Consider the following 24,409-nt stretch of genomic DNA (forward strand, 5'->3'; position numbering starts at 1 on the left):
TGTAGAAGTTCAGTCAATGGTTGATGTAGGCAGGTCCAAAGTCGTGGAGGGCTTTGTAGTGTTGCATAAGGATCTTGAACTGGCATCTCTTCAGGATGGGGAGCCAGTGGAGGTCTCTCAGGTGGGGGGGGCAGTGTGGGTTCGTTTGGGGAGGTCCAGAATAAGTCTGGACCATGGTTTTATATGAAATGCTCATTATCCACGCTTGGTGTGTTTCACAGTGGTTAGTGACTTAGCAGATGAGAGAACCAGGGTTCGGAGAAGGTGGTGAACCTGGATCATAACATGCAGTGAGTGGTGAAGCCAGAACTATGTTGCGAGCCACCTGCTTCCGAGGTTGGCACTTGAGCTGGGTTAGTAGGCCCCATCCTTGTAAGTGCCTGTTCTGCTTTCTATGTCTTGCCAACCCCTCGTACTGCTCCCTAGCATGACCGCACTACTGGTTGCTCTTGCTCAGAGCAGATCCTGAGAAAGTTGGTACCAATCACACTCTGGAGAGGCACCATCGCACCAAAAGGGATGTGGAGGTAGATAACGCAGAGAAATGGCTTAGATCGGTGGGTGTAACAATCATTGCCGCCTTATATCAGAACCAGTTTAGGGAGGCTGTCCTGTCAAATGTCCTTCCAGGCTGCTCTCCAGCTGCAGCCTTTGTGCATGTAGTGATGCCCCTCACAGTATGGCAGTCTTCAGTCTGGAGCTCTCACACCAGACACACAAAGAGGTGTAATATTTCTGCACTTCTGAGACCTACTGAGTGTGATCAAGAAAGTGAATGACTGAGCCTCACCTAGAGGCCCCCCTCACTTTGCACATCAGAATGCGTAGAGTCACCCTTCGCCCCTACTATTTACCAAAGGGGAGTGCTTCAGGAAGTCAAATTAGCAGCCTCTTCTTAACAAAGCCTTTAATTAATTTAGAAAGGGAGTTCAGTTACCATCTGCCACACCACAGATTCTGGATCTCCACCCTCCAGGCACAGAAATGAAGGCAATACACTTCCACTGTCTGGGGAAGCTGACTGCATGCTATCTTGTACCATGCAAAACCAGACACATCCAAATAGATCTCACATTGCTTTTATAATACTGTGAGCCAAACTTGAGGATGAACAGCAAAAGACATCCACTGCCATGTTTCAATGTTAGCAATCATCACCCATACATTTTCTTAAATTGCTATGCTTATTAATTGCCTGCTTCCTTTGAGTGCAGCCGAAGCTCTCAATATGTTGCTACATATGTGTCGATCCATTCCTTTCTGCATCCAACCTTTGAGCTCATCAGCTGACCTCCCTGAAGCGGTGGTCTAGCACTATCTTCCTAGCAGGCAGGCTGTTTCTGATTCTAGTGCCTATCAAAAATACCTAATATAACACTATCTTCACATACGAATAAAGCTTCTTTCGAGTCTTGCATCCTTAAAAGGCATGCCACCAAAAAAATGATCCTCCCTAGCCCCAAAATCTGGCATGAAAAAACTTTTAATCAAAACTTATTGTTGAGTCTCCATTTTTTCAAATTGCCCAGTCCTTCCCTTCAATTTGATCTCTGGTATTTCAGTTCTGCTAACTGCTCACAACCCATTTACAAGATCACAACCTCTCCTCCCCTAAGTCATACCACTGCAACCTAACAATACCTAATCTCCTCTAGCTCAACTATTAATCCCTCCAAACACCTACTAATGATAACAAATAAATCGAAGGTGCTGGCGATAGCGGGGAGGAACGTATGGATGGGGGGGTGGAGTCTACTACAAGAAGTGCGGAAGGGGCGTTGGATTCAATTCCCGAGGGGTGAGGCCTGATATCCTATGTATACGTCTCTCACCGTACTTACCACACTACTTGCTGCCTGGTTCTTTGAACTGTTATAAAATGGAAAAATAAAGGTTTATAAAATAAAAAATAAATCCTATTAATTTAATCCACCACAAAAAAAACTGGAGTTAATGCCCGCAATGGTTTGATTGGGTTCACAAGACGAATCCCAGTAGCAAACAATAATGAGTAATACTGGACTAATCATGAACCCTGGTATTCCGTAACAGCGTGCTGCCAGTAATAAAGCTCCTCAACGCCTCATCATGGTTAGTAAGCGATATATAAATAAAATTACAATCGCCTCTGACACCAGCATGACTTCTAAATGGTTTCTGTATGCATCCTACTTATCACTAGCTGCAGCACTTGCATCACCTTTTATTTCTGCCTCTTTCCTCTTCTGGGTCGACTCTTGTTCAGGTCCTTCCACCCCTTTTCCATTAATCCTATTGCCTCTGCCTTCTTCCTCCTCCCTCCATACAGATATGCATGTCTCTCTTCCCTCTCACTAGCAGCTCCTCCCCATTCCGCCACTTGAATGAACGAAAAGACATTTATAAAGCACAATTGCAGATTCATGAAAAGCCTCCCGGCACTAAAATAAGGCAGGGAAGTAAAGGGTAGAATCTACAATTCACGAAACAGGGAAGGGCTTCAGCTGAGTTAAACAGACTATCACTGGGAATAGTAAGAAGATACAGTGTTAAAGAATTCCAGATGGTAGGGGCAAGAAGAGAAAGATCTTTCACCAGATTTAGCTCTTTGCTCTTTAGGAACATACAGCAAATTTTGATTTACTGAACAAAGTTCCCTAGAGGGGAGATACTTTTTTAACCTGTCCTGGATATCCAGTGTGCCATTCTGAAAAAATGCTCTATGCATGACCAAGAGAGTTTTAAATTTAATTCTAGACTTGACTGGCAGCCAATTTAGTGATTTTATGCCTGACCTGATAAAACATCTCTTTTTGGAATATTTAGTACCAGCCAGGCTGCAGCATTCTGGACACGATAAAGCAGAGTAAGGTCTTGAGAGGCTCCCAAATAAGCATTAGAATATTCTAATCTGGATATGATCAGAGCATGTAGAATTACCTTCTGGGTAACTAGAGGAAGATATTTTAAGAATTGTTTTCAATGATTTTAAAAGCCCAAAATAGGTAGCAGCCATGGCATGGACTTGGACTTTGAAGGACAAAAAACTCCACAACACCCCAAGATTCCTGGCAACTGTTGAGGTAAGGTGCTTGCTCCAACTTAGGAGGCCATAATTTGTAGAACCAACAGGAGAAGGAGAACCAAATATCAGAATTTCAGCTTTGTCCGAATTAAGTTGCAGACAACATTGTGCATCCAATCGACAACATCAGAGAGATAGTCCTGAAAATCACTGTCCACAAAATCATCAAGCTTTTGGAAGGCCAGCATAAATTGAGTCATCTGCATACAATACGATATTCAAACGCCTACTGTTCTACCACTGGGGCCATACAGATGTTAAAAAGGGTGGGACTCAAGGCTGAGCCCAGCGGGACCCCCCAACTTATGGATCGAAACTGGGTGGTAAAGGGTTAAAGGAATACTGCATGTTGCCTTCCGGATAGGTAGGAACACACGCAATCTAAGGCCCTGCCCACTATTTCTACCTTCTCCAATCTCTGTAGGAGAACTTAATGAGATACAGTGTCAAAAGCAGTGGAGGGATCTAACAAAATGATCCCTGCCTCACGTCTCAAATCAAGGTTGGGAGAGGATGTAGCCTTACGGCGAGAACAGTCGACCTCGAAACTGGGTTTGAGTCTCGACGACACTCAACATCCTGTGATTCTGGGCAAATCATGAAATCTCCTTGTGCCTAACAAAAAATGAATGGGTCCTTAAGTAACGAAACTGGTACTCATGTAAAGCGCCCTGATACCGGATATCTTCCGGTCTAGTTCGCACTATATAACTTTTAAAAAAAAAAATGTGTTCGGATATATTCAGTAACCTCCAAAAGGGCGAATTCTGTGCCAGTCTGCACAGAAGCCAGACTGAGAGGGATGGAGAATATTATTCCACTCAACATAATTGGTGATTTGGCAGTTCACCAGAGATTCCAACATCTTCCCTAAGATAGTGAGGAGGGAATTGGTCTGTGGTTACTCAGCGTGAGCGGGTTAGTATTAATTTTTATTGTTTGTTTTTAAAGCGGCTCAATGAGTGCCTTTATCCAAAATGGGAGGCACTTTTCCCTGCTCTAGAGAGAGGATGAAGAGAGTGTTAATCCGTGGGTTAATTTGCAGTACCTGCCTTTGATGGTATGCGGGGAGGACATGGATCAAGAAGAGATACAGATTTAACTTTTTGTATGATAAGTTCCGTTTCTGCAAGAGAAATCTCTTTAAATGATTGCAGCAGTGAATATTCCTGATCTTGGGACGGACAAATAGTGGGCTTCGTAAGAGGAGGTTCAATATACTGATCAAAGTTTGCACAGATTCTTTCCACTTTCGAGTGTAAAAATAAAGATAGGACTTCCGCAAGCAACTGAGAAGTTAGCATAGATTGTTTGCACACCTCGAGTTTAAAAATGCTTTGACAATTTTAAAGACTGCTATTGGACGTTTTTTGATGCGGCTATTTGTTTAGCAAAAACATTTTTTTCCCTTTCCAATTGTTTACATTTAAGCTTTTCAGCTTGAAGGCTAGATGAGTACCAACCTGCCAAAGGCGTGGTTCTCTTCCTAGTGTTTTTTTTTTAAGGTGCCAAAGTCTGATAGTAAGGTGTTATCAAAGGAGACAACACCTGTGTTAATTACCATGGACATATTGATCTTTATCTGCGAGTACAGTTTAGCTAAACTCAGTTCAGAGAGAGTTCCAGGCTCTAAAAGTCCCTTTATCGTTAGGTTACAAGACTGGGCTATGATGTGGTTGACATAAAAGGGTACAAGAAAATGGTTAGTCCAAGTAAGTTGAAGCGGTGGACCGGTGATGGAGCGGGTAGTACAAAATTTTGTATACCCCCCATTCTGCATGTTCATACTAATTAGAATAATCTATTAATTATAATACTATTAATGTGCTTGTGTGAAGTTTACCCAACATTACTAATGTACGAAAAAATACGTGGGATTTGCATTTTGCATAGCTAAAATATTTTGTAATTAACATATGTACGCATACTAATACTAGAATATGGCATGATATATGTTGCTTTTGTGACGTTATCGTATGTTACATCCAGATGACATCAATGGGTGAATATGAACGCTTTAAATGTCGCCATATGCTAGATAATTACAAGCACATAGGGGAATTAGTGAGGGTTTAACATGTTATTCGTTATTTCTATGTTTTAATTACTTTTTGTGTTTGTTTCGCTTAAGTTGTCCTTTGGGTCTAAAATCAAGATGGCCGGCTGACATACTCGACGAGATGGCCACCATTCCACGAGGTTTCCTGCGCCAACCTCATGTACCAGTGGCCTCGACATGACCCTAGACTCGATGTGCTCAAGCAAGGCCATGACGGGATGCCTGCCAGGTGTTTCGAAAAAAGACTTTTATAAAAACCGGATGGAACATGTAGGATGACCTAACATCCTGATCTGTGTGAAACCTCACCGGACGATCCCAACCAACCAATGGGATGAGCCAAAATTCTCAAAATTGTATCTTTTAGAGCTTATTTCCATTATATAAATGACGTTAGAATAGAGAGGGTATCTCAGACTTTCCCTTTTGCTGACGGAGACGACGGTGACGCTACGTGACGGTTGTGTTCCTGAATCTTTGACAGACTGAATTGCTGCCCAATTTCTTGATGAACTACGCACTTCCATAAATCTATGGGCACTGATCGATATTTGCACGTCTCTGGTCCTTGACCTGATCCTTTGGGACTGTAGCGTGCTGACGACTAAATTTGATGACTTGGAGGACGACCAATAGCCAGAATTGGTAAATATGGTGTTCTGTGATCGGCGTAATGATTAATAAATTTACTAGATGGAACTAAAATTCTTGCATTACTTAGATAAACAAAAATACTGATTAACAAGAAAATGTGTTTGGTCGTTTATTGAAAGGGAGTAGATCAGGATCATTGAGTTTGCTTTAGCTGGACTAAATCATCAATATCAAATCAACTAATTGATCCATCGATCATGTGGGAGGAGTATCATAAGGTTTAGGTTTATGATGTATTGTACTGTATGCAGAACTTGTAGAGCGCAGCTATCCCCCAACGGGTACCTTGGCGCTAGTACGTAAATCCTCAACAAGCGGTGGGGGGGGGGGGGGGGGGGGGGGAGATTGACAACATGGACTGGCAGAGCGGCTTCCGAGTACATTAGACTCTGGGAAACAGCCATGTTTTGATCTTTTTCCTAAACTGTAGCAGATCATACATCTGTCTATATTCCAAAGGAATGCTGTTCCAGAGTTTGGCCGCAGCCGAGCTAAACGCTCTTCCTCCTGATCTAACTGAGTTTTCGGGACTTTCACCAGACAGGCAGTGGCCGATCGAAGGCACCTTGATGGTGTGTACCATGTGAAGAGCCCCTGAAGAGGTCTAGGTCCCAGGCCATGAAGGGCCTTAAAGACCAAACACAGGGACTTAAACTGAACCCGCTGCAGTATGGGTAGCCAGTGAAGTTCTGCCAGTGCTAATGACCCAGAGGAGCAGCGAGGTTTCATCAATGCCAGCTTAGCGGCCACAGTTTGGACTCTTTGGAGGCGGTCAATCAAAAATTCCTGGACCTCCAATAGTAGGGCGTTACAATACTCAAGCCTACTAGGAATGATACTACCAACGACCAGCGCCCTCGTCGTCTTTGACAGTAACGGAAGAATTTTCCTTAGTGCTTTAATCAGGGAAAAACAGTTTCCCACTGCCTTATTTACCTGCATTTCCATGGTCAGATGCGCATCCAACATCACTGGAGTTTGAACAGATGTAGCTGGGGAAGGCCAAAAGTTGTACGGAAAAGGAGGGGGGACCTTCCCCACACCACAATATAGGACTTCCGTCTTATCTGAGTTAAATTGGAGTGAGTCATTTCTTAACCATTGGGCAGTATCCTGCATGCAGTCATGAAAGGATACTAAGGAGATCGACTGGTCTCCCTCGAAGGAAAAGAAGAGCTGGGTGTCATCGGCATAGTTCACCACTCTCACACCATGCGCCTTCATAACTCCTATCAAGGGTCTCATGTAGATGTTAAAGGGAATAGGGCTTATAGCCGATCCCTGAGGAACGCCATGGTGGATGTTAGAAAATTTAGACTGGTTCGGAGGAAGAGAAGCTGCCTGTCTTCTGTCAGAGAGATAAGAACTAAACCACTCCAGAACTGTCCCTGACACCCCAGCTTCTTCCAACCTGGTCAGCAAGATACAGTGATCCACTGTGTCGAATGCGGCAGACAGGTAGAGTAAAACTAAAATGCCCGATTGTCCCCTGTCTGCCCGCAGTCGGAGATCGTCTAACACGGTCACTAGGGCGGTCTCAGTTCCATGGCCAGGTCGAAAGCCAAACTGAACATCATCCAGTCTAGAGTTAGATTCCAGGAACTGAGACAAAGAATTACTTGCCAGCCGTTCCAATGGTTTTGATCGGGTATGGTAGGAGAGAAATGGGTCTATAATTCCCCGTACATGCCGGATCCAGAGTCGGTTTTTTTAAGAGCGGTGTAACCATAGCCCGTTTCCAACAAGCTGGCACCAGACAAGAAGTTACGGAGCGGTTGCAAATCTGGCGCAGAATAGGAAAGAGCTCAGAGCCCAACTCCTTCCAGATCTTATGAGGAAGAGGATCTAAAGGAGACCCTGAGGATACACTCATGGCAATTTTGTTAAATACTTCCTCCCAGGGAAGCTCAAAAACACTCAGGGAGGACAATGGACCTACTTCTACCCTAGTATCCCACCCTAAGTCTCGTGTCTTATTACATTCAAAAGTGGTTCCTTCTTTCTGGGAGAAATTATTCTTATTCAGTCCATCAATGATGTTACTAATTTTCTCCATAAAGAAGGTCGCTAGGCTATCACACAGAGCTTGAGTTGGCATAAATTTAGATTGAGTGCACTCCGGGACGGTCATATCCTTCATTATTTTAAAGATTGCTCTAGAGTCATTCTTGGAGTGTAAAATGATGTAGGCAAAATAATTAGATTTTGCCAAATTGATTTCCTTCTTGTATTCTGCCATAGTGGCCTTCCAAGAAGCTCTGTCCTCATCCAGATAGGACTTCCTCCAATTCCGCTCAGCCTTTCAGCAAGTCAGTTTTAAAATTTTCAAGTGATCATTACACCAGCAAGCCGACGGCCTACCATTCTTTTTACAGTCTTTAAGAGGAGCAATCAAGTCAATCCTACTTTGGACCTGATCGCAAAAATCCAAATAGATATCTTCCACTGTTCCATCTATATCAAGGGCCTGACCCACAGAGAAGGTTAAAGAATAATCAGTCTTCTTTTTAAAAAATGCCCTTTCAATCTCTACTCCTAAACATTCTAGTTGCTTTGGTGGTAGGCCGAACCACTCTAGGGTCAAGTATCTGAAACTTGACCAGGTGGTGGTCGGACTAGCCAACCAGGAGGATCTCCACTACCTCCACGGCCTTTTCCTTAGAGAAGACAAAATCCAATATATTCCCTCCTTTATGGGTGGGTTCAGTGATCCACTGGTGCAATCGCAGGTTCTCACAAGCCTGAATAAGATTACTATACCCAGAATCTAGGTTTCCATTGCACCATAGATTAAAGCCACCCATGAGAAGTAGATTGGAATGGGTAAGAGCCACATTACAGATAGTATCAATCAGGCCTTGCAAATGAGATGCTTTTATCATTCCTGGGGGTCTGTAATGCCCATCAGTAGGCATCCCCTAAAATCTTTAAGAGAAAAGCCCAAAAGTTAAAAGCCCTCAGTTTCGTCGATCTCAATTTGAGTGAGGTCCAGATTTTCCCTAAATATAATCCCTACCCCACCTCCTCGTCCTGAGGCTCTAGGTTTATGTATAATTTTATAACCTGGAGGACAGGCCAGGCCTAAATCAACCTCCAGTCCAGGGTGGGTCCAAGTTTCAGTCATAAAGAGAGCGTCCAAACAATGAGAATCAAGTAGCAATTGGATCTCTACATGGCGTTTAGGCAAGGACCTAAGATTAAGCAGCCCTCCCAATATAACATTCTTCCTTCTAGGGTCAGTTTTAATATCCAATATGCCCTACAAGCAGGAAGTAATAACCCTGTCGCTTACTGACCTACCTATCTGTCTAAGTTCCTCACTGGAATAGCAAAGCCGCTCACTGACGCTGTCCCCCACAACGACACGGGCAGCATGGCTGGCGCTATGCGTGGTCCGGGCACAGACGGGCTTGCCTTTGGCACGCGTCCGCTGCGCGGCCACGCCAGCGTCCCGCTTATGTAGTCTAGCGACTAACGACTAGACTGCTGACCCGAAAGAAGCAGTTCCGCTCACTTAGGCGGCCACCTGCAAGTCGGTCAAATTCAAATTCATTCGGTTTGTACCCAGTAAAACAATACACATTGGCAATTCCCTCAATTCCCAGATATTAAAATTGCAACACGCTCCTTTTACACGCTCCTTTTACTAAAATAAATTGTGCAAAATAAATTGTGCAAAATACGCAGATTCTTAGCCCCCCGCCAATCAGAGGATAACGAAGCTTTAGCTGCGCAGCCACACCAGCGTCCCGCTTATGTAGTCTAGCGACTAACGACTAGACTGCTGACCCGAAAGAAGCAGTTCCGCTCACTTAGGCGGCCACCTGCAAGTGATAAGATGAGCAGTGATAAGGGTAATAGTGTATAGAAAAGTAAATAATTTTTCTCCCTATAGGTTATATGGTATTCCTTTCATGTCAGCACTTGGAACACTCATCTCTCCTGTAAGTGCAGACCAGGGAGAAGCTAGGTGTGAATGTTGGTGTTATGGGCCCCACCAATGATTGTAGGTGTGAATGTGTTAATGTGATATTTGGTCTGTGACGAAGGGAGGATATTAGGTACGGGGTTTTGTCCTGATTCCCGTTACCCAGGTTTCCGCGCTGCATCACCGGTCATAGACGAAGAGTAATAACTAGATTAATTATGTCAAGGGTATGGCCTCCAATATGAGTGGCATCCTTAACAAGCTGTATAAGGTTTAAATCAGACATAGAATCTTTGAACTGCTCTGTTAATCTTTTGTAGGGGGCGTCATCTCTGTGTACATTGTGAGTAATTGGGGGGTAAAAGCATTAATAAGAACATCCAAAGACTGAGAGGGGGCTAAGGGGGACGGTAGCACCAGAAAGGGAGACATTTTCCCAAAACTTTAGAGAGAAAAACAATCCTTCCAACTTAAACAAGGTGCATACAAATTGTGAACGATAGAGGACAGCAAGCACAGAATAAAAAAACATTTACACTCATCATTAAGTAAATCTCAGGTGTGTATTTTGGTTTTAATGAGGGATCTAACGTTTATTAAACACGCTTTAAGATCCTTATGATACTTGGTGCTCTTCCTCCTCTCGCTCATCAAGCGTTCATGTATCTCTCACCTCCCAATACCAGCAATTCACACCCCTTTCTCCCTCTGCCTTCCTCCTCCTAACTTCATGTTTCCTATTCCTTCTCCCCTCCCGGGCCTGAACTGCCCTACAAGCAAAAAAGGAAAAGTGATAGGGGAAAGAAAGGTGGGTGGTATAGGTGGCAGTGTAACCATGTACCACTCAGATGGATTCGAAAGGCTGGAGTGATTAGAAAGCATGAAGGTAAAGTTGAAGAGTGAACACCACAAAAGAAGGAAGAAAGAGGTAGTCGAGAGAGAACTGCAGGGTCTTTTTCTGCAAAAGTTAATTCCTTGGAACTTTTCGGCAGACATATCAAAGATACATACCATTGAATGCAAAAGTTAACATGCTTTAAATCCATTAAAAGCAATTAATGGTCAATGAAAAGCCAACGTAAAAGCCAGGACAGACTGCTAGTTCTAGCCATGTCTCCGATCCAGCATCATTAACCCAAACCCCGATGTCACTGCCGTTCTAGTCGCCCCGCCAAACGTTAAGTCATACATCACAATTACCACATTTTTTATTTTTACCAATTCGACCATTGCAACATTCATCAAATTCAAAGATCCCCTGCAACATAGCCAGTCCCAAAACCACTACCAACCAAACTCCATAGCCCAGCGACCTACTCCCATTGCGCTTACCAACCAGCATGGAGTACCAACACCCAGCAATTTACCAGAAATCTTCCCTCACAAACTTACAGCGGGCTCCATAACTCCATAGACACAACTCACAGCTCCTTCCCCACCCCTCCAGCACTTATGAGATATCCTGCGGGCATATTCCCAATGTGAAACGCCTCCCCGCACTGAAAGTGGGGCAGGACACAAACCATGTAGAAATGTCATCAGCGCTGTCCTTTTCCCAGCCTAAGCCTCGCCGGCTACAGTAGGGTAATCCCGGAAGTGTGCAGCATCTTTTGCGGCTACTCTTCCTTTTCCGGTTCGAAGTTGAGTAGAGAACAAAATAGGACTTCTTCTATACGTCTAATGCTAGAAGAACTTCCTGAACGTAAGAGTACTGATATGTGAAGCGTGGGCGAGCGCGGCGCAGCAGTAGAAGTTATTAGAATACTGTATTCTTTTTTCTCGTCGCTCGACCCCACGCGCTTCTTCTGGAGAGTAAAAACGCTATTGGAGGTGCATTCTCACTGCTTCTTTTTTCTCAAAAGATGACTGGGAACCCGTGAGGGATGTGGAATAGCTACGGTTGTGCATGTGTTCCACATCAGTGTTTCCAAACCTTTTAGCACCACGACCCCCTTTTTAGAATGACACATTTTCACGACCCACCCAAGTTTAATTGCCAAGAGGTGGCGATTTTTAATGTAACATTGGAGCGCAGTGTCCTTTTCATAGCGCATTTTCTATTGAATTGGCCACTAAATTCGCACAGACACACTGTTTTACTGATAAAACTATACAGCACACAAGGGATCATGTGTGGAATCGGGTTCAAGTGAATATTCACATTTGGGCGTCTCCAAGTGAAGTGTCTTGATTTGTTTTGTTCCTATCCAAATCTTTGGTTCCATCACACTTAAGAATAACAAAAACTGTTTCATTTTTGCTTTCCTACCTGCTGAATGTGTACAGTTTATTAAATTTTTTGCACTTTCATATAGCGCGAACTCAACCCAAAGGTACTATACTGCTGTACATGAGCCCCAGATGCATTACACAAAGACACATTCATTTCTTGTTAGGGAGGGGAGAGTAGTGATTTACCCAGAGTCACAGGATGTTGAGTGTTCGCCAGACTAGAACCTGGTTCCCAAGTACCAAAGTCGGCAGCTCCAGCTGTTATGACATATCCTCATTTCATTTACAGCTATTTATATTTTGTTGTGTTGCAAAACATGACATTCTACAGCCTTACCGTTCACACTCTGTACCCCAACAAGATTGCCACATAATTCACTTTACCTCTCTCTCTCTAACTGCAAAGTGAGGGAAGTTTGTAAACACCAACCGCGTGTTAAAAAATAAGTCGCAATTTTTCAGAAAACATAGCCTGACTTTTGAGCTCTGTCTTTGGAGCGCAGCAAATGCGACAAGTTAAATACATAGTTTAAAGGCATCTTTATTAATTTCTTTGACTTTCACGACCAAACAAAAATTTGCTCTGCGATCCACTGTTCAGGAACCACTGTTCTAGAGCTCAGGCAAGTGCAATACCAGCCTTAGCACCACCCTGCCAGACAGAACTGCTTTAGAATACTTTATAATACATCAGATTCTGCAGTCCCTTTATAAACAGTTGTCTCTAATTGCTTTATAATGAGCAACTAGTGACGCATACAGTCACCGATAATAAATAAAAGACAATAGAAATCGACTGTAATAACTCATTCCAGTTGAGTTCTGACGTCACAATGTCTGCTGCCAGCAGCAGAAGAGAAAGGCAGTGCAGGTCAGGAAGCATGATTAAAGTAGCTGCTTAAAGAAGGAAAGCAAAATGTGGCTTTTCTTTCTTCAGCTCTATTTTTCTAGCTGTAGAGTTACAAGCAGAAAGTAGATATTTATAGCGACATGTTTATTTTTGGCACTCCTTGGGTAGTTATAGAAAAGTTGCCTTGTATTAAACTGTCATTAATATCTGTTAGCAACAACTAGCAGTTTTTTTAATGTGTTTAATTTAGCATGAGGGATTCTATTTTAATTTATGTTTGCAAATATGCTCTCTCTTTCATAGAAAACAGCTACACACCGAGGATTTAAGTGATTTGTGGGAAAGGTGATGGTATGACCATCTATTGCAAGGAATAAATTACCCACTGCCGTACATAATATGGATATTGCAAGTAACTTCAGCGTTCCATAACCTTATAAAGGAAATCAACCTTGTTCCTCTATGGAACTAGAGGTGGGCGAGTGAACAGAATTACAGGGAGAGCCGAGCCAGATTCGAGCCAAGGGTCTGGCTGGGATCTAGAGCCTGTGCAAAAGCCAAGCCCTGAAAATGTTTGCTCTGTAAAGTACACACAAGCATAACGTAAAAGATGATAAAGCCTCTTCAAAGTTCTAGAAAGTGTATTTTCTTAATATGCAGAGCTTTGACATTAATAAATAACATTGCACCGGGAAGTAGTTATTAAAAATAATAGTTTTTAAACATGAACCATTAGTGCACTAAGAAGCGAGACAATTGTCCTGTAAACAGTGTATGTAACCCAGATTGGTATAGAGCAACAATAGAGTCTATTAAATCAAGCACAGTAGGTTTTAGTACAACTGGTATTTATGAACTCACATATTTGAAATTGCTTTTGCATTCATTAATCAAGAAAAAAGAGTTTTGGTGAATTAAAGTATTTGCCTCAGACCACACAATTTAAGTGGGGAAGCTGCTATTTTTCCAGGGTTTCTGGTTTTACTTTGTAAAAAATAGCCAGGAAATGGGTATCAAATTGTCTTTCCTTTAAGTAAGGCTTTGTGTTTTGATCTCTGTGTGCATTTTTTGCAATTTTTATACTTTGTATAGTGTGAACTCGATCTGAAGGTATTCAAGCACTTTACATGAGTGTTAATTGTGTTACACAAGGTCACATCCATTGTTTATAGACGGGGAGATTAAGTGATTTGCCCAGAAACCCAGAATGTTGAGCTGACGCCGAGAGACAAACCTGTTTGGCAGTTCTGGCCATAACGCCACATTCTGGGTAGAGGGAGTCAGGCAGACAGAAGCCACGTGAAAGCTCGGCTCGTTATGGGCTGCAGATTCCAACGGGACCTCGAGCTGAGCCAGAGTCAGGCTTCACTCTCGAGCCTGGCTCGAGATTTCAGTGGCTTGCCAACCTCTACGTGGAACTCCTCTGTGACTTGCAGTATCCTTATCATGTACGACAGGGGTATTTTATCCCATATATAATATTCAGCACAGTCTTGAGTGTAGATGTGCTGGTTGTGACTCTGTGGTGCTATATATTGTTAAATTTGAAGGCATAAGGAGTTGGATAAATAACAATAACACAGGAACCCTGCAATGTCTGTGAACAGTCTAGCTCTAATATTATTAGTTCAGTTGTGGACATCATCAGTTGGCTGTGGGACCTGTATAACAAACTCTTACAGATGACTTGGGAAGTCATTGTGACTGCTGCTGGGGTGAGAAGCAGACCTGCCATGTGCTCACAAACGGAGAAGAGGTGGGGCGGTGGACAGGGGCCATGAAGTATGGAGTTTTGAACCATAGCACCTACCCTCCCTCACAGCAAGGACAAAATCATCTAGATTCTGTTCCCTTGTCCTGATAAGATTTGATTCGAGCTAAATATAGCAGAACATGCACGCTTGCTTTGGAAACCTGTTGTGTTCAAGGGTTTACAGCTTACCATGTCAGTGATAGTGGCTCTTCACTGAGTCACCGCTCGCCATTTCATGAGTGAAGAAACAGTGTGTCCCACAGCGACACCTATCATTTTGTGTTTTGGGGTCTTGTAAGACACAGCAGTCTGTGATTTGCAGGACATAGTTTAGTCTCTTTTTTTGAATCTTTTAAAATATTTTATTGAGCAGAATTATAGCAGAGCAAGAAATCATTCACAGTACATATGATTATTAATTTAATGCTTGTTTTGAACTAATTACTGAAATCATACCTTTCCCACATCTTCATCTCAGACAGGCACAACTCCCGCGCCTAGCCCATATACAGATAATAAATAATAAAGTGCGGTGCAAAGCAATTTGAACAGGTGTTTTAGCTCAACTTACTAAAAGCGCAAGTCTCCCTCTACAAATACTAAAGTGCGGTGCATAGCAGCTTTTACAATCAAGTTATTAAAAGACAAATCTCCCTCATGTCCTAAGTTCAGAAACTAAAGTGCGGTGCATAGCAGCTTTTACATGATTCAACCATTTTCAAGACATCACGAACCTCCTACTTATCCTAAATACTAAAGCTAAAGTGCAATGCATAGCAGCTTTTACATAATTAACCCAATAATTTCATTATTACAGATAAAACTTCTTTAGATAACATTTTAAAACCTTTCTTCATTAAATAATAGATATATCTTATCTACCAAGAGTTAACCATCCTGTCTCATTCTAAAATGCTATATATTTTACTTTCTTGTGTCCTCCATAAATTTCCAAATTCCCCAGAATTTCTTAGTAGCCCCTGCCCTCTTTGCATATGCTTCCTCGAAGGTTTTAATATGTAACATTTTTTTATGCCAATTTAGGTAGTTTAGAGCTTTAATTGTCCTCCAAATCTGAAGAATCAAGGACCGTACTACTAAAGCGGATATCGCTATAAATTCTTTCCCCCCTTGGGAGATTGGGGCATTAGAGCTCTGCCTTACAAACCCAAACAATGCTATCTCTGGCTCTGGTTTTAGTTTTCTCTGTAAGCCCTTGTTGAAAGTGGAGAACACTTCGTCCCAGAACTGGGTTAAAAGCAGGCGGGTGGAAAAAATATGTAGCCAGCCCCCCAAAACCATTTGTTGGCAGCGAAAGTACTTGTCCTCTACTTCTGAATACATCTTATGTAAAACTCTTTGTGTATTATAAGACATCCAGCGTGATAAAAAATGCCATTCTTTTGAAATTTGCAGCTTTTAGTACTTTATTGCCGTATATCGCAATCTCCTGCAACTCTAGTTCTGAAAAGGTACACTGTTTCTCTTGGGAAATCTTATCTAAAAAGCCTGTTACTAGAGAGCTATCCCTTTGATTCCGTTAAACTCTGTACTAGTTTCCAACACCACTTAGTTTAGTTCTATAAATAGCTGTCAAGAAGGGCGCCGGGGATTGCTTAATGGAGAGCAACATTTTTTCACAAATTGAGTAATCTGAGAAAAACCCCCAAAATACGGCTTGCAACTAGCGTCACACCTAGCCTGGAACTCCTGCCATTTTAAACATCTCCCCCTTCCTATAAAGTGGCCTAGTTCCCTAAACCCATTATTGTCCCAAAATAGTATCTGGCTACTCTATATATGAAGACCCAGCGTTTTGCATTCCGCGAGTTTCAAAAACTCATATCCCGCTGTTTGAGCCTTCATATGATAGAATACCCGTATTCTATCCCCAAATTCTTGTAATGTCTTATATCGAGTCTTTTTTGGGAGTTTTGCCATTTTCATAAAGATTGAAGTCTAAGATTCTGCTTCCTGCACCATCTTATCCACAAAAAAACTATCCAATGATTCCTTGCCATCTAGTATTCGAGCCAATATATCTATAAAAGTAGCTTCATAATAGGTTGGCACATGGGGAAGTGCCAACCCCCCTGGCCTTATGTTGAGTTGAAGCAATGGCAGTCTTATTCGTGAGGCCTTTTTCTTCCAAATAAATTGACGTAATATAGCTTCCAATTGTTTAAAGTAAGACATGTTAATTTTAATCGGCACATTTGAAAATAAAAATATTAATAATGCTAAAATTGACATTTTTATAAGGGCTATCCTACCGATTAATGTAAGTGGAAGAAGGGTCCATCTATCTAATACATTTCTAATCTTTATAATCATGGCTAAGTAATTCAATAAAAAAAGTTCCTCATAGTTGTTAGTAATGCAGGCAGATCCCTAAATATCGAATGGGATGAAGAGATTGGGCTTGCTGTTGCAAAAAACTTGGAAGAATTTGACAATTTATATTACCCCTTGAATGCCCATGACGAGCTGGACTCGTCATGGCACACAGTTCTCGTGTGCCCATGACGAGTCCAGCTCGTCATGAGGCATTCCCTGGGAAATCCCTCTGGTGCGGGCACCCGAGGGATTCCCTTTAATTCAAAATAGCCTCGGGAGCTGGGGAAGAGCTTCCCCAGCTCCCGAGGCCTCCACCCTGCTTTCCCTGTAATGACGATCGGCGCGCACGTCGTGCCGACGTCATTACAGTGAAACTGAAATGAGCCAAGAGGCTCATTTCAGTTTCACTTTCTACATGCTCAGGGGGCTATCTCAGCCCCCTGAGCACGTAGAAAGACGGGAGAGGTATTGTTGGAAAGGGGAGAATCTCCCCAGTGGATCCCTGCTTGGGGATCGCCACAGGAGGGCGATCCCCAAGCAGGGATCCACCCACTAGACACCAGGGAGGGGGGAGCGGCCCCTTGGGCGAGGGCCTTTGCTCCCCCCTGATTATTTTGGCACCATTGAGTCTTTTTGCCCCCCCTGGGGGGAAGATGGGGGCAGTAGCCCCCAATCTGCCCCCCGAGGGGGCAAAAAGCCCACTAGACACCAGGGAATTAAAAAAAAAAAAAATCGGGATGGGGGCATGGTCCTGCCTGTTTTGTGCAGCCCCCACCCCGATTTTTTTTTTTTAAATTCCCTGGTGTCTAGTGGACCCCACCCCCCAATTATTACAGTCTTTCTGCCCCCCCCCCCCCGGGGACAGATGGGGCAGTGGCCTCTAATCTGCCCACTAAACACCAGGGATTTTTTTTAGGGTTTTGTAGGGCGGGGGCTGCCCTAAATGGGCACGCCAATGCCCCCACCCACCTGCCACCATTACAGCCTTTCTGCCCTGCCCAAAAAAAAGACCACTAGACACCAGGGAATACAAAATAAAAAAATAGGGGTGGGGGCTTCACAAAACAGGCAGGCCCATGCCCCCACCACCCCAATTATTACAGTCTTTCTGCCCCCCCCCCCCGGGGGGCAGATGGGGCATTGGCCCCTAATTTGCCCCTTCGGGGGGGGCAGAAAGCCCACTAAACACCAGGGATTTGTTTTTAGTTTTTTTTTAGGGTGGGAGCTGCCCGAAACGGGCACGCCAATGCCCCCACCCACCCACCATCATTACAGCCTTTCTACCCACCCCTGGGGAGCAGATGGGGCATTGGCCCCTAATCTGCCCCTTCGGGGGGGCGGAAAGCCCACTAGACACCAGGGATTTTTTTAGAAAGTAAAAATAAGGGTGGGGGCTGCCCAAAACACGCATGCCCATGCCCCCACCCCCCGCAATCATTAGCCTTTCTGCCCCCTCTGGGGGGCAGATGGGGCATTGGCCCCTAATCTGCTCCTTCGGGGGGGGGGGGCAGAAAGCCCACTAAACACCAGGGATTTGTTTTTAGAAGGTTTTTTTTAGGGTGGAGGCTGCCCGAAACAGACACGCCAATGCCCCCACCCACCCACCACCATTACAGCCTTTCTGCCCCCCTGGGGGCAGATGGGCATTGGCCCCTAATCTGCCCCTTCGGGGGGGGGGGGGGGCGGAAAGCCCACTTGACGCCAGGGATTTGTTTCGCGCAATTGTATTTAGGGTGATGGATTTTATTTTTAGTTGGAGGCTGCCTGCCAATGCCCCCACCCCCGCCACCATTACAGCCTTTCTGCCCCCTCCCCCCAGAGGGGCAGAAAGCCCACTATCTACCAGGGATGTTTTTGCGTAATTGTTTTTAGGGTGTGGGCACCCACCCTCCCCCCACAAAAATGACAGTCTTTCTGCCCCCCAGGAGGCAGATGGGAGCTGTAGCCCCCAATCTGGCCCCCCCTGGGGGGCGCAGAAAGCCCACTAGAAACCATGGCTTTTTTTGTTTTATTAGTGTAGGGGTAGGGACTCCCCAAAATGGGCATGACAATACCCCCACCCCACCCCCAGAGAAATTCCAGTCTTTCTGCCCCCCCCCCCCCAGGAGGGCAGGTGGTGGCAGTGGCCCCTGATCTGCCCCCTGGGGGGGGGCAGAGAGCCCACTAGGCGCCAGCGAGTACGCAGGCTTTTTTATGCGTGGGGGCTGCCCAAAATGGTCATACCAATGCCCCCACCCCCACAAAAAATACCCACAGTCTTTCTGCCCCTTTAGGGGCATATCGGGATGAAACCCGATTCCCCCCCAGGGCGGCAGAAAGCCCACTGGGCTCCGACTTTTTTTTAGCAATGTGCATACCTGTGGATTTTGGGCCCTAGCGCAGTTGGCACGTAGGCAAACCTAGCAAACCTGTACATTTTTTAAAACTAGACACCGAGGGGAATCCAGGATGGGGTGACTTTACTGGCTCTCACCAGGTTCTGTTACCCAGAATCCATTGCAAACATAAAAATGTGTCCAAAATAACACATTTTCCTCACATTTCTCTGGTGGAAAGTTCTGGAATCTGCGTGGGTCCACAAAATTCCACCCACCCCGCGTTCCCCAAAGTCTTCAGAGAAAAATGGTACCTCACTTGTGTGGGTAGGCCTAGTGCCCGCATCAGGCAAGGGCCCAAAACCTATTGAGGAGACATCAAAATAACCTATCACAAAACAACTTGGTTTTGCAAAGGGGGTCCCATGAGTTTTTGGCCCCGGGCTTGGCGGCCATCTAGGGAAACCTACCAAACCTACACATTTCTGAAAACTAAACACCCGGGGAATTCCAGGAAGGTATGGCTTGCGTGGACCCCCCAACGTTTCCTTACCCAGAATGCCCTGCAAACCTCAAATTTAGCTGAAAAAATCACCTTTTTCACACATTCTTGTGTGGGAAAGTTGTGGCATCACCGGGCTGACACAAATTTCCTACCACCCAGCGTTCCCTCGGGTCTCCCAATAAAATTGGTGCCTTACTCGTGTGGGAGGCCTAAGGACCCGCCACTTTTGGGGGTTTGCAAGGGATTCTGGGTAACAGAACCTGGTTGGAGGCAGTCAAGTCACCCTATCCTGGATTCCCCTGGGTATTTAGTTTTCAAAAATGTATAGGTTTGCTAGGTTTCCCTAGGTGCCGGCAGAGCTATGGTTCAAAACCTACAGCTAGGAACTTTGCCAAAAAAGGGTCATTTTTCGCTGCGAAATTGAGGTGTGTCCACGTTACGTTTTGCGCCGTTTCCTGTCGCGGGCACTAGGCCGACCCACACAAGTGAGGTACCATTTTTCTCGGAAGACTTTGGGGAATGCGGGGTGGGTGGAAATTTGTGGAACCACGCAGATTCCAGAACTTTCCACCAGAGAAATGTGGGGAAAATGTGTTTATTTTGGCAATGTGTTAGTTTTGCAAGGGATTCTGGGTTACAGAACCTGGTGGGAGGCAGTCAAGTCACCCCATCGTGGAGTCCCCTGGGTGTCTAGTTTTAAAAAATGTATAGGTTTGCTAGGTTTCCCTAGGTGCCGGCAGAGCTATGGTTAAAAAACTACAGCTAGGCACTTTGCCAAAAAAGGATCATTTTTCACTGCGAAATTGAGGTGTGTCCATGTTGCTTTATTGCAACGTTTCCTGTTGCGGGCACTAGGCCGACCCACACAAGTGAGGTACCATATTTCTCTGAAGACTTTGGGGAACGCGAGGTGGGTGGAAATTTGTGGATCCACACAAATTCCAGAACTTGACACCACAGAAATGTGAGAAAAAAATGTGTTTTTTTAACAAAAGTTTAGGTTTGCAAGGGATTCTGGGTAATAGAACCTGGTGAGAGGCAGTCAAGTCACCCCATCGTGGATTCCCCTGGGTGTCTAGTTTTAAAAAATGTATAGGTTTGCTAGGTTTCCCTAGGTGCCGGCAGAGCTAGGGTTAAAAAACTACAGCCAGGCACTTTGCTAAAAAAGGGTAATTTTGCATTGTGAAAATGTGGTGTGTTCACGTTGGGTTTTGAGCCATTTCCTGTCGTGGGCACTATGCCTACCCATACAAGTGAGGTACCATTTTTATCGGGAGACTTAGGGTAATTCAGATTTGTAAAGGAACTGTTATTACCTATTGACGTTCGATGCATTTCTGCCTTCCAAATGAAAGACATTGTGTAAAAAAGAAGTCATTCTAAAAAATCACTGATAATTCTCATGCTAGTATGAGCATTCCCAATTTCGGAAATGTACAAATATCTACTGTTTCTAAACTCTATATTTTGTTCCCATTTCAGAAATACATAGGTGTCTTTCATACCGATTTTTCCATGTACACATTTTTACTGAATAATTACTATATACCCGGTACATAATAAAAAACCATTGCAAGTTGCTGCTCAGTTTTTGGCTCTGGGTTCGTCGGGTTCTTGGTGAACCTACAAGTCCTATATATCCCCACAACCAATAATGTCCGCGGATGTAACGATATATTGCTTTCAAAGAGCTGTCATAATTAGAAGAAGTTACAGGTGAAAACGTTGACACAAAAGGCTTTTTTTTTCAACAAATTTTCAATTTATCCTACATTTAACTGTTAGTTTCTATAAAGAAACCTTGATGTATCTACACAAATGACCCCTTGCTGAATTCAGAATTTTATCTACTTCTCTAAAATGTATAGCTTTCCAGGATCCATTATTGCGTTTGTACCCATTTCTACCATTAACTGGAAGGAGGTCGAAAGCACAAAAATTAGCAAAAATAGGCTATGTCCCAGAAAAATGCCAAAACTGTGTAAAAAATGTTGGGTTTCTGACAAAAGTCTGGTATCCCCTAAAAGCTGGGAAAATGGTGATTTCAGCCCCACAAACCCTTTTTTGATAACATTTGCAGGGAAAAACCCAGATGCTTTCATTTGCAGCCCGTTTTTCCCATTTTTCCCCCCAAAAACTAAATATTGCTGTATTTTGGCTCATTTCTGTGAGCCCTCCAGGGGAATCCACAAACCCTGAGTACCTTTAGAATCCCCATGATGTTGGAAGAAAAGGACGCAAATTTGGCGTGGATACCTTATGTGGTCAAAAAGTTACAGGGGCCTCAGCGCGCACTACCCCAAATAGCCAAAAAAAGGCGTGGCACAGGAGGGGGAAAAGGCCTGGCAGCGAAGAGGTTAAGTAACAGGATTTCAGTTTTATTATGATTAATTTTATATCCCCCAAGAGCTTCAAACCGGATACATTCTGTCAATGTTGTCCTGATATTCTGTTCCTCTGGCCTAAGGTAAAGAATAATGTCGTCTGCAAACAATTTCAATTTAGACATATCTGCCAGAAGTGCTTTTATCTGCAGATTATCCCTAAACGTGACATCGAGTGGTTCTAGAAAGAACGCAAACAAAGCAGGGGATAAAGGACATCCCTGGCGAGTCCCTCGCCTTATCTCCACACTTCCTGCTAACCGCTGTTAGAAAAGGTAGACGGACCGGGAGGGTCGGCCGGGGTCAGGAGGAGAGGTCTCCGGGGAGAGCCGTCTCCAGCGATCGTACAGATGAGTAACTTCCCCCCCACAGACAGATGCCACACAAGGATAAGGTTCAGTGTTCTTTATAAGCACTTATTTAAGGTACGGTGGAATGGTACAAGGAGGTCTGGACTCAGGGGTCCCCTCGATTATAGTCTCGTAAGGTAGGGAAGGGGGTAGCGGGACAGTCTATTTACCAATCAGGTAGTTCGGATGAGATGATGATGAGCTCACAATCCTCGAGCTTGGTGGTACGGGCCGCGGCAGCGCCAGCAGGTCCCGGTGTGGATGGTCGATACAACGGGCCGCGGCAGCGCCAGCAGGTCCCCGGAAGATATACGGTCCGCGGCAGCGCCAGCAGGTCCCGGTGAGGATGGTCGTTACAACGGGCCGCGGCAGCGCCAGCAGGTCCCAGGAAGATGAATGTTGCAGAAGGCCGCGGCAGCGCCAGCAGGCAGGACGATGGTTCACAAGAGCGGGCTATGGCAGCGCCAGTAGACCGTCAAGGTTGAGTTCACTCGGTGTCTCTCGACTCCAGGATACAACTGCCTTCCTGCTCCGGAGCGGCCTCAGTTATAGGGCTGGTGCCCTTTGATGTCCGGACCCTCGCACTTGGAGGTCGGAGGGTCCGGGATGAAAGTGTCCAGACACCCAGCAGGGGGTGGAGCCAGTGCCTGGGGGAGCTGGGGGCGATCGGCACCTGGCGGGGGAGCCCTTGACACTTCGTTCTCCCATTGACCTGCCAAGTGGTCCGCTCACCTCCTGGGTGGATGGTGGTGCCGGGATGTCGGGGCCGGCCAGGCCCGGGGTTAGGGTCGAGGGGAGGCCAGGCGGCCGCGTGGTGCAGGGCCCAAGATGGCGGCTTGACCCGGCCGGGGAAGCCGGTGGGGCTGGACCCCGTGAGGAGTAAGGGTCCGAGGGCAAAGGGTCCGTCGGGAGACGGAGTACAGGTGCTTGTCGCGGGGTTATGCCAGGTGGGCCGGAGTCCGGGCCCTGTCGAGCGGGGAGGGAGCAAGTCGTCTGTGAGGCCTGTCCAACAACCGCGAGTTAATAAAGACTTGGGCCTGATCCCCTTGAGATAGGTTTCACAACATTTGTGTTATCTGTATTGGAAATCCCAAATTTGTAAGTACAGCAAAGAGAGTGTTAGACCTGGCGATTTCCGGTTGGCTGAGGCTTGCGCCAAAGCCAGGCAGGAACCACCAGTCTAGTCAGGGCAAGGAAGTTACACGCCAAAGATAACCCCTGCTCACCCCCTTGGTAGCTTGGCACGAGCAGTCAGGCTTATCTCTGAGGCAATGTGTAAAGCGTTTGCGCGCGCACCCAGCAACAACACCCAAGGCCCACCACAAAGGAAACTCCACACAAGGTATTCTATAAAAATAACCTTTGTATTATACACAACACATTAGATAAGTACACACATTTTACAATGTGCCAACAGGCACGGGCAGAATTTACAAGGGATTATATATATATACAGGGGACAGGGCCACATGGACCACTGTCCAGATTTAGCACTTTTTGATATTCAGCACTTAGCACCAAATATAAAATCACTGTAGCACAAAAAATAATATTCATATCGCACACAACCAGTACTTACTGGTAACCAGACAGTACCACCTACGCAACCCTAACCACTTTAGGAGACTATCACGCAGGGACTCAGAACCTCCCTAGTACCACCGGTACCAGGGGAACACTACCACCTAGGTTTCACAATACCTGTATGGGAAAACACATATCACACATGATGCATAGAACATTCAGAGGTGCAGAACATGGTGAACACATGATGCATAAAACATTCAGCGGTGCTCTGGAAGAAAACACATGATGCAGAAACTACATTCAGCGGTGTCATAAAAGGGGAAACACATGATGCATCAGAAATACATTCAGAGGTGCAGGTAGGAACGTTAGCGTGAAAACTCACATGAGCCACCACCTGTGGCAGTCCCTAGGCCAACTGGCCTTGTCCAAGCTAGGACACTGTCTCAGG

General features: G+C 45.0%; 1 protein-coding gene across 2 annotated transcripts in view; it reads right to left on the bottom strand.

Moving 5' to 3' along the window:
* The window catches only part of DUS1L (dihydrouridine synthase 1 like), a 228,910-nt gene extending 217,550 nt beyond the window's left edge, over positions 1 to 11,360 (bottom strand). Inside the window, exon 1 of one of the 2 annotated variants that reach the window (XM_085617567.1) lies at positions 11,229 to 11,360. Coding sequence is in view for 1 of the 2 variants with exons in the window: in XM_085617566.1 (XP_085473692.1) it covers positions 11,098 to 11,117 (20 nt within the window). In the remaining variant the exon portion in view is untranslated. Of the gene's footprint in view, positions 1 to 11,097 lie in introns of both variants that reach the window. The other variant, XM_085617566.1, reaches the window with a different exon arrangement.
* Positions 11,361 to 24,409: the final 13,049 nt, after the last annotated feature.

Source organism: Triturus cristatus, chromosome 7 (assembly GCF_964204655.1).
Source record: "Triturus cristatus chromosome 7, aTriCri1.1, whole genome shotgun sequence".
In the NCBI taxonomy this organism is placed as follows: Eukaryota; Metazoa; Chordata; class Amphibia; order Caudata; family Salamandridae; genus Triturus; species Triturus cristatus.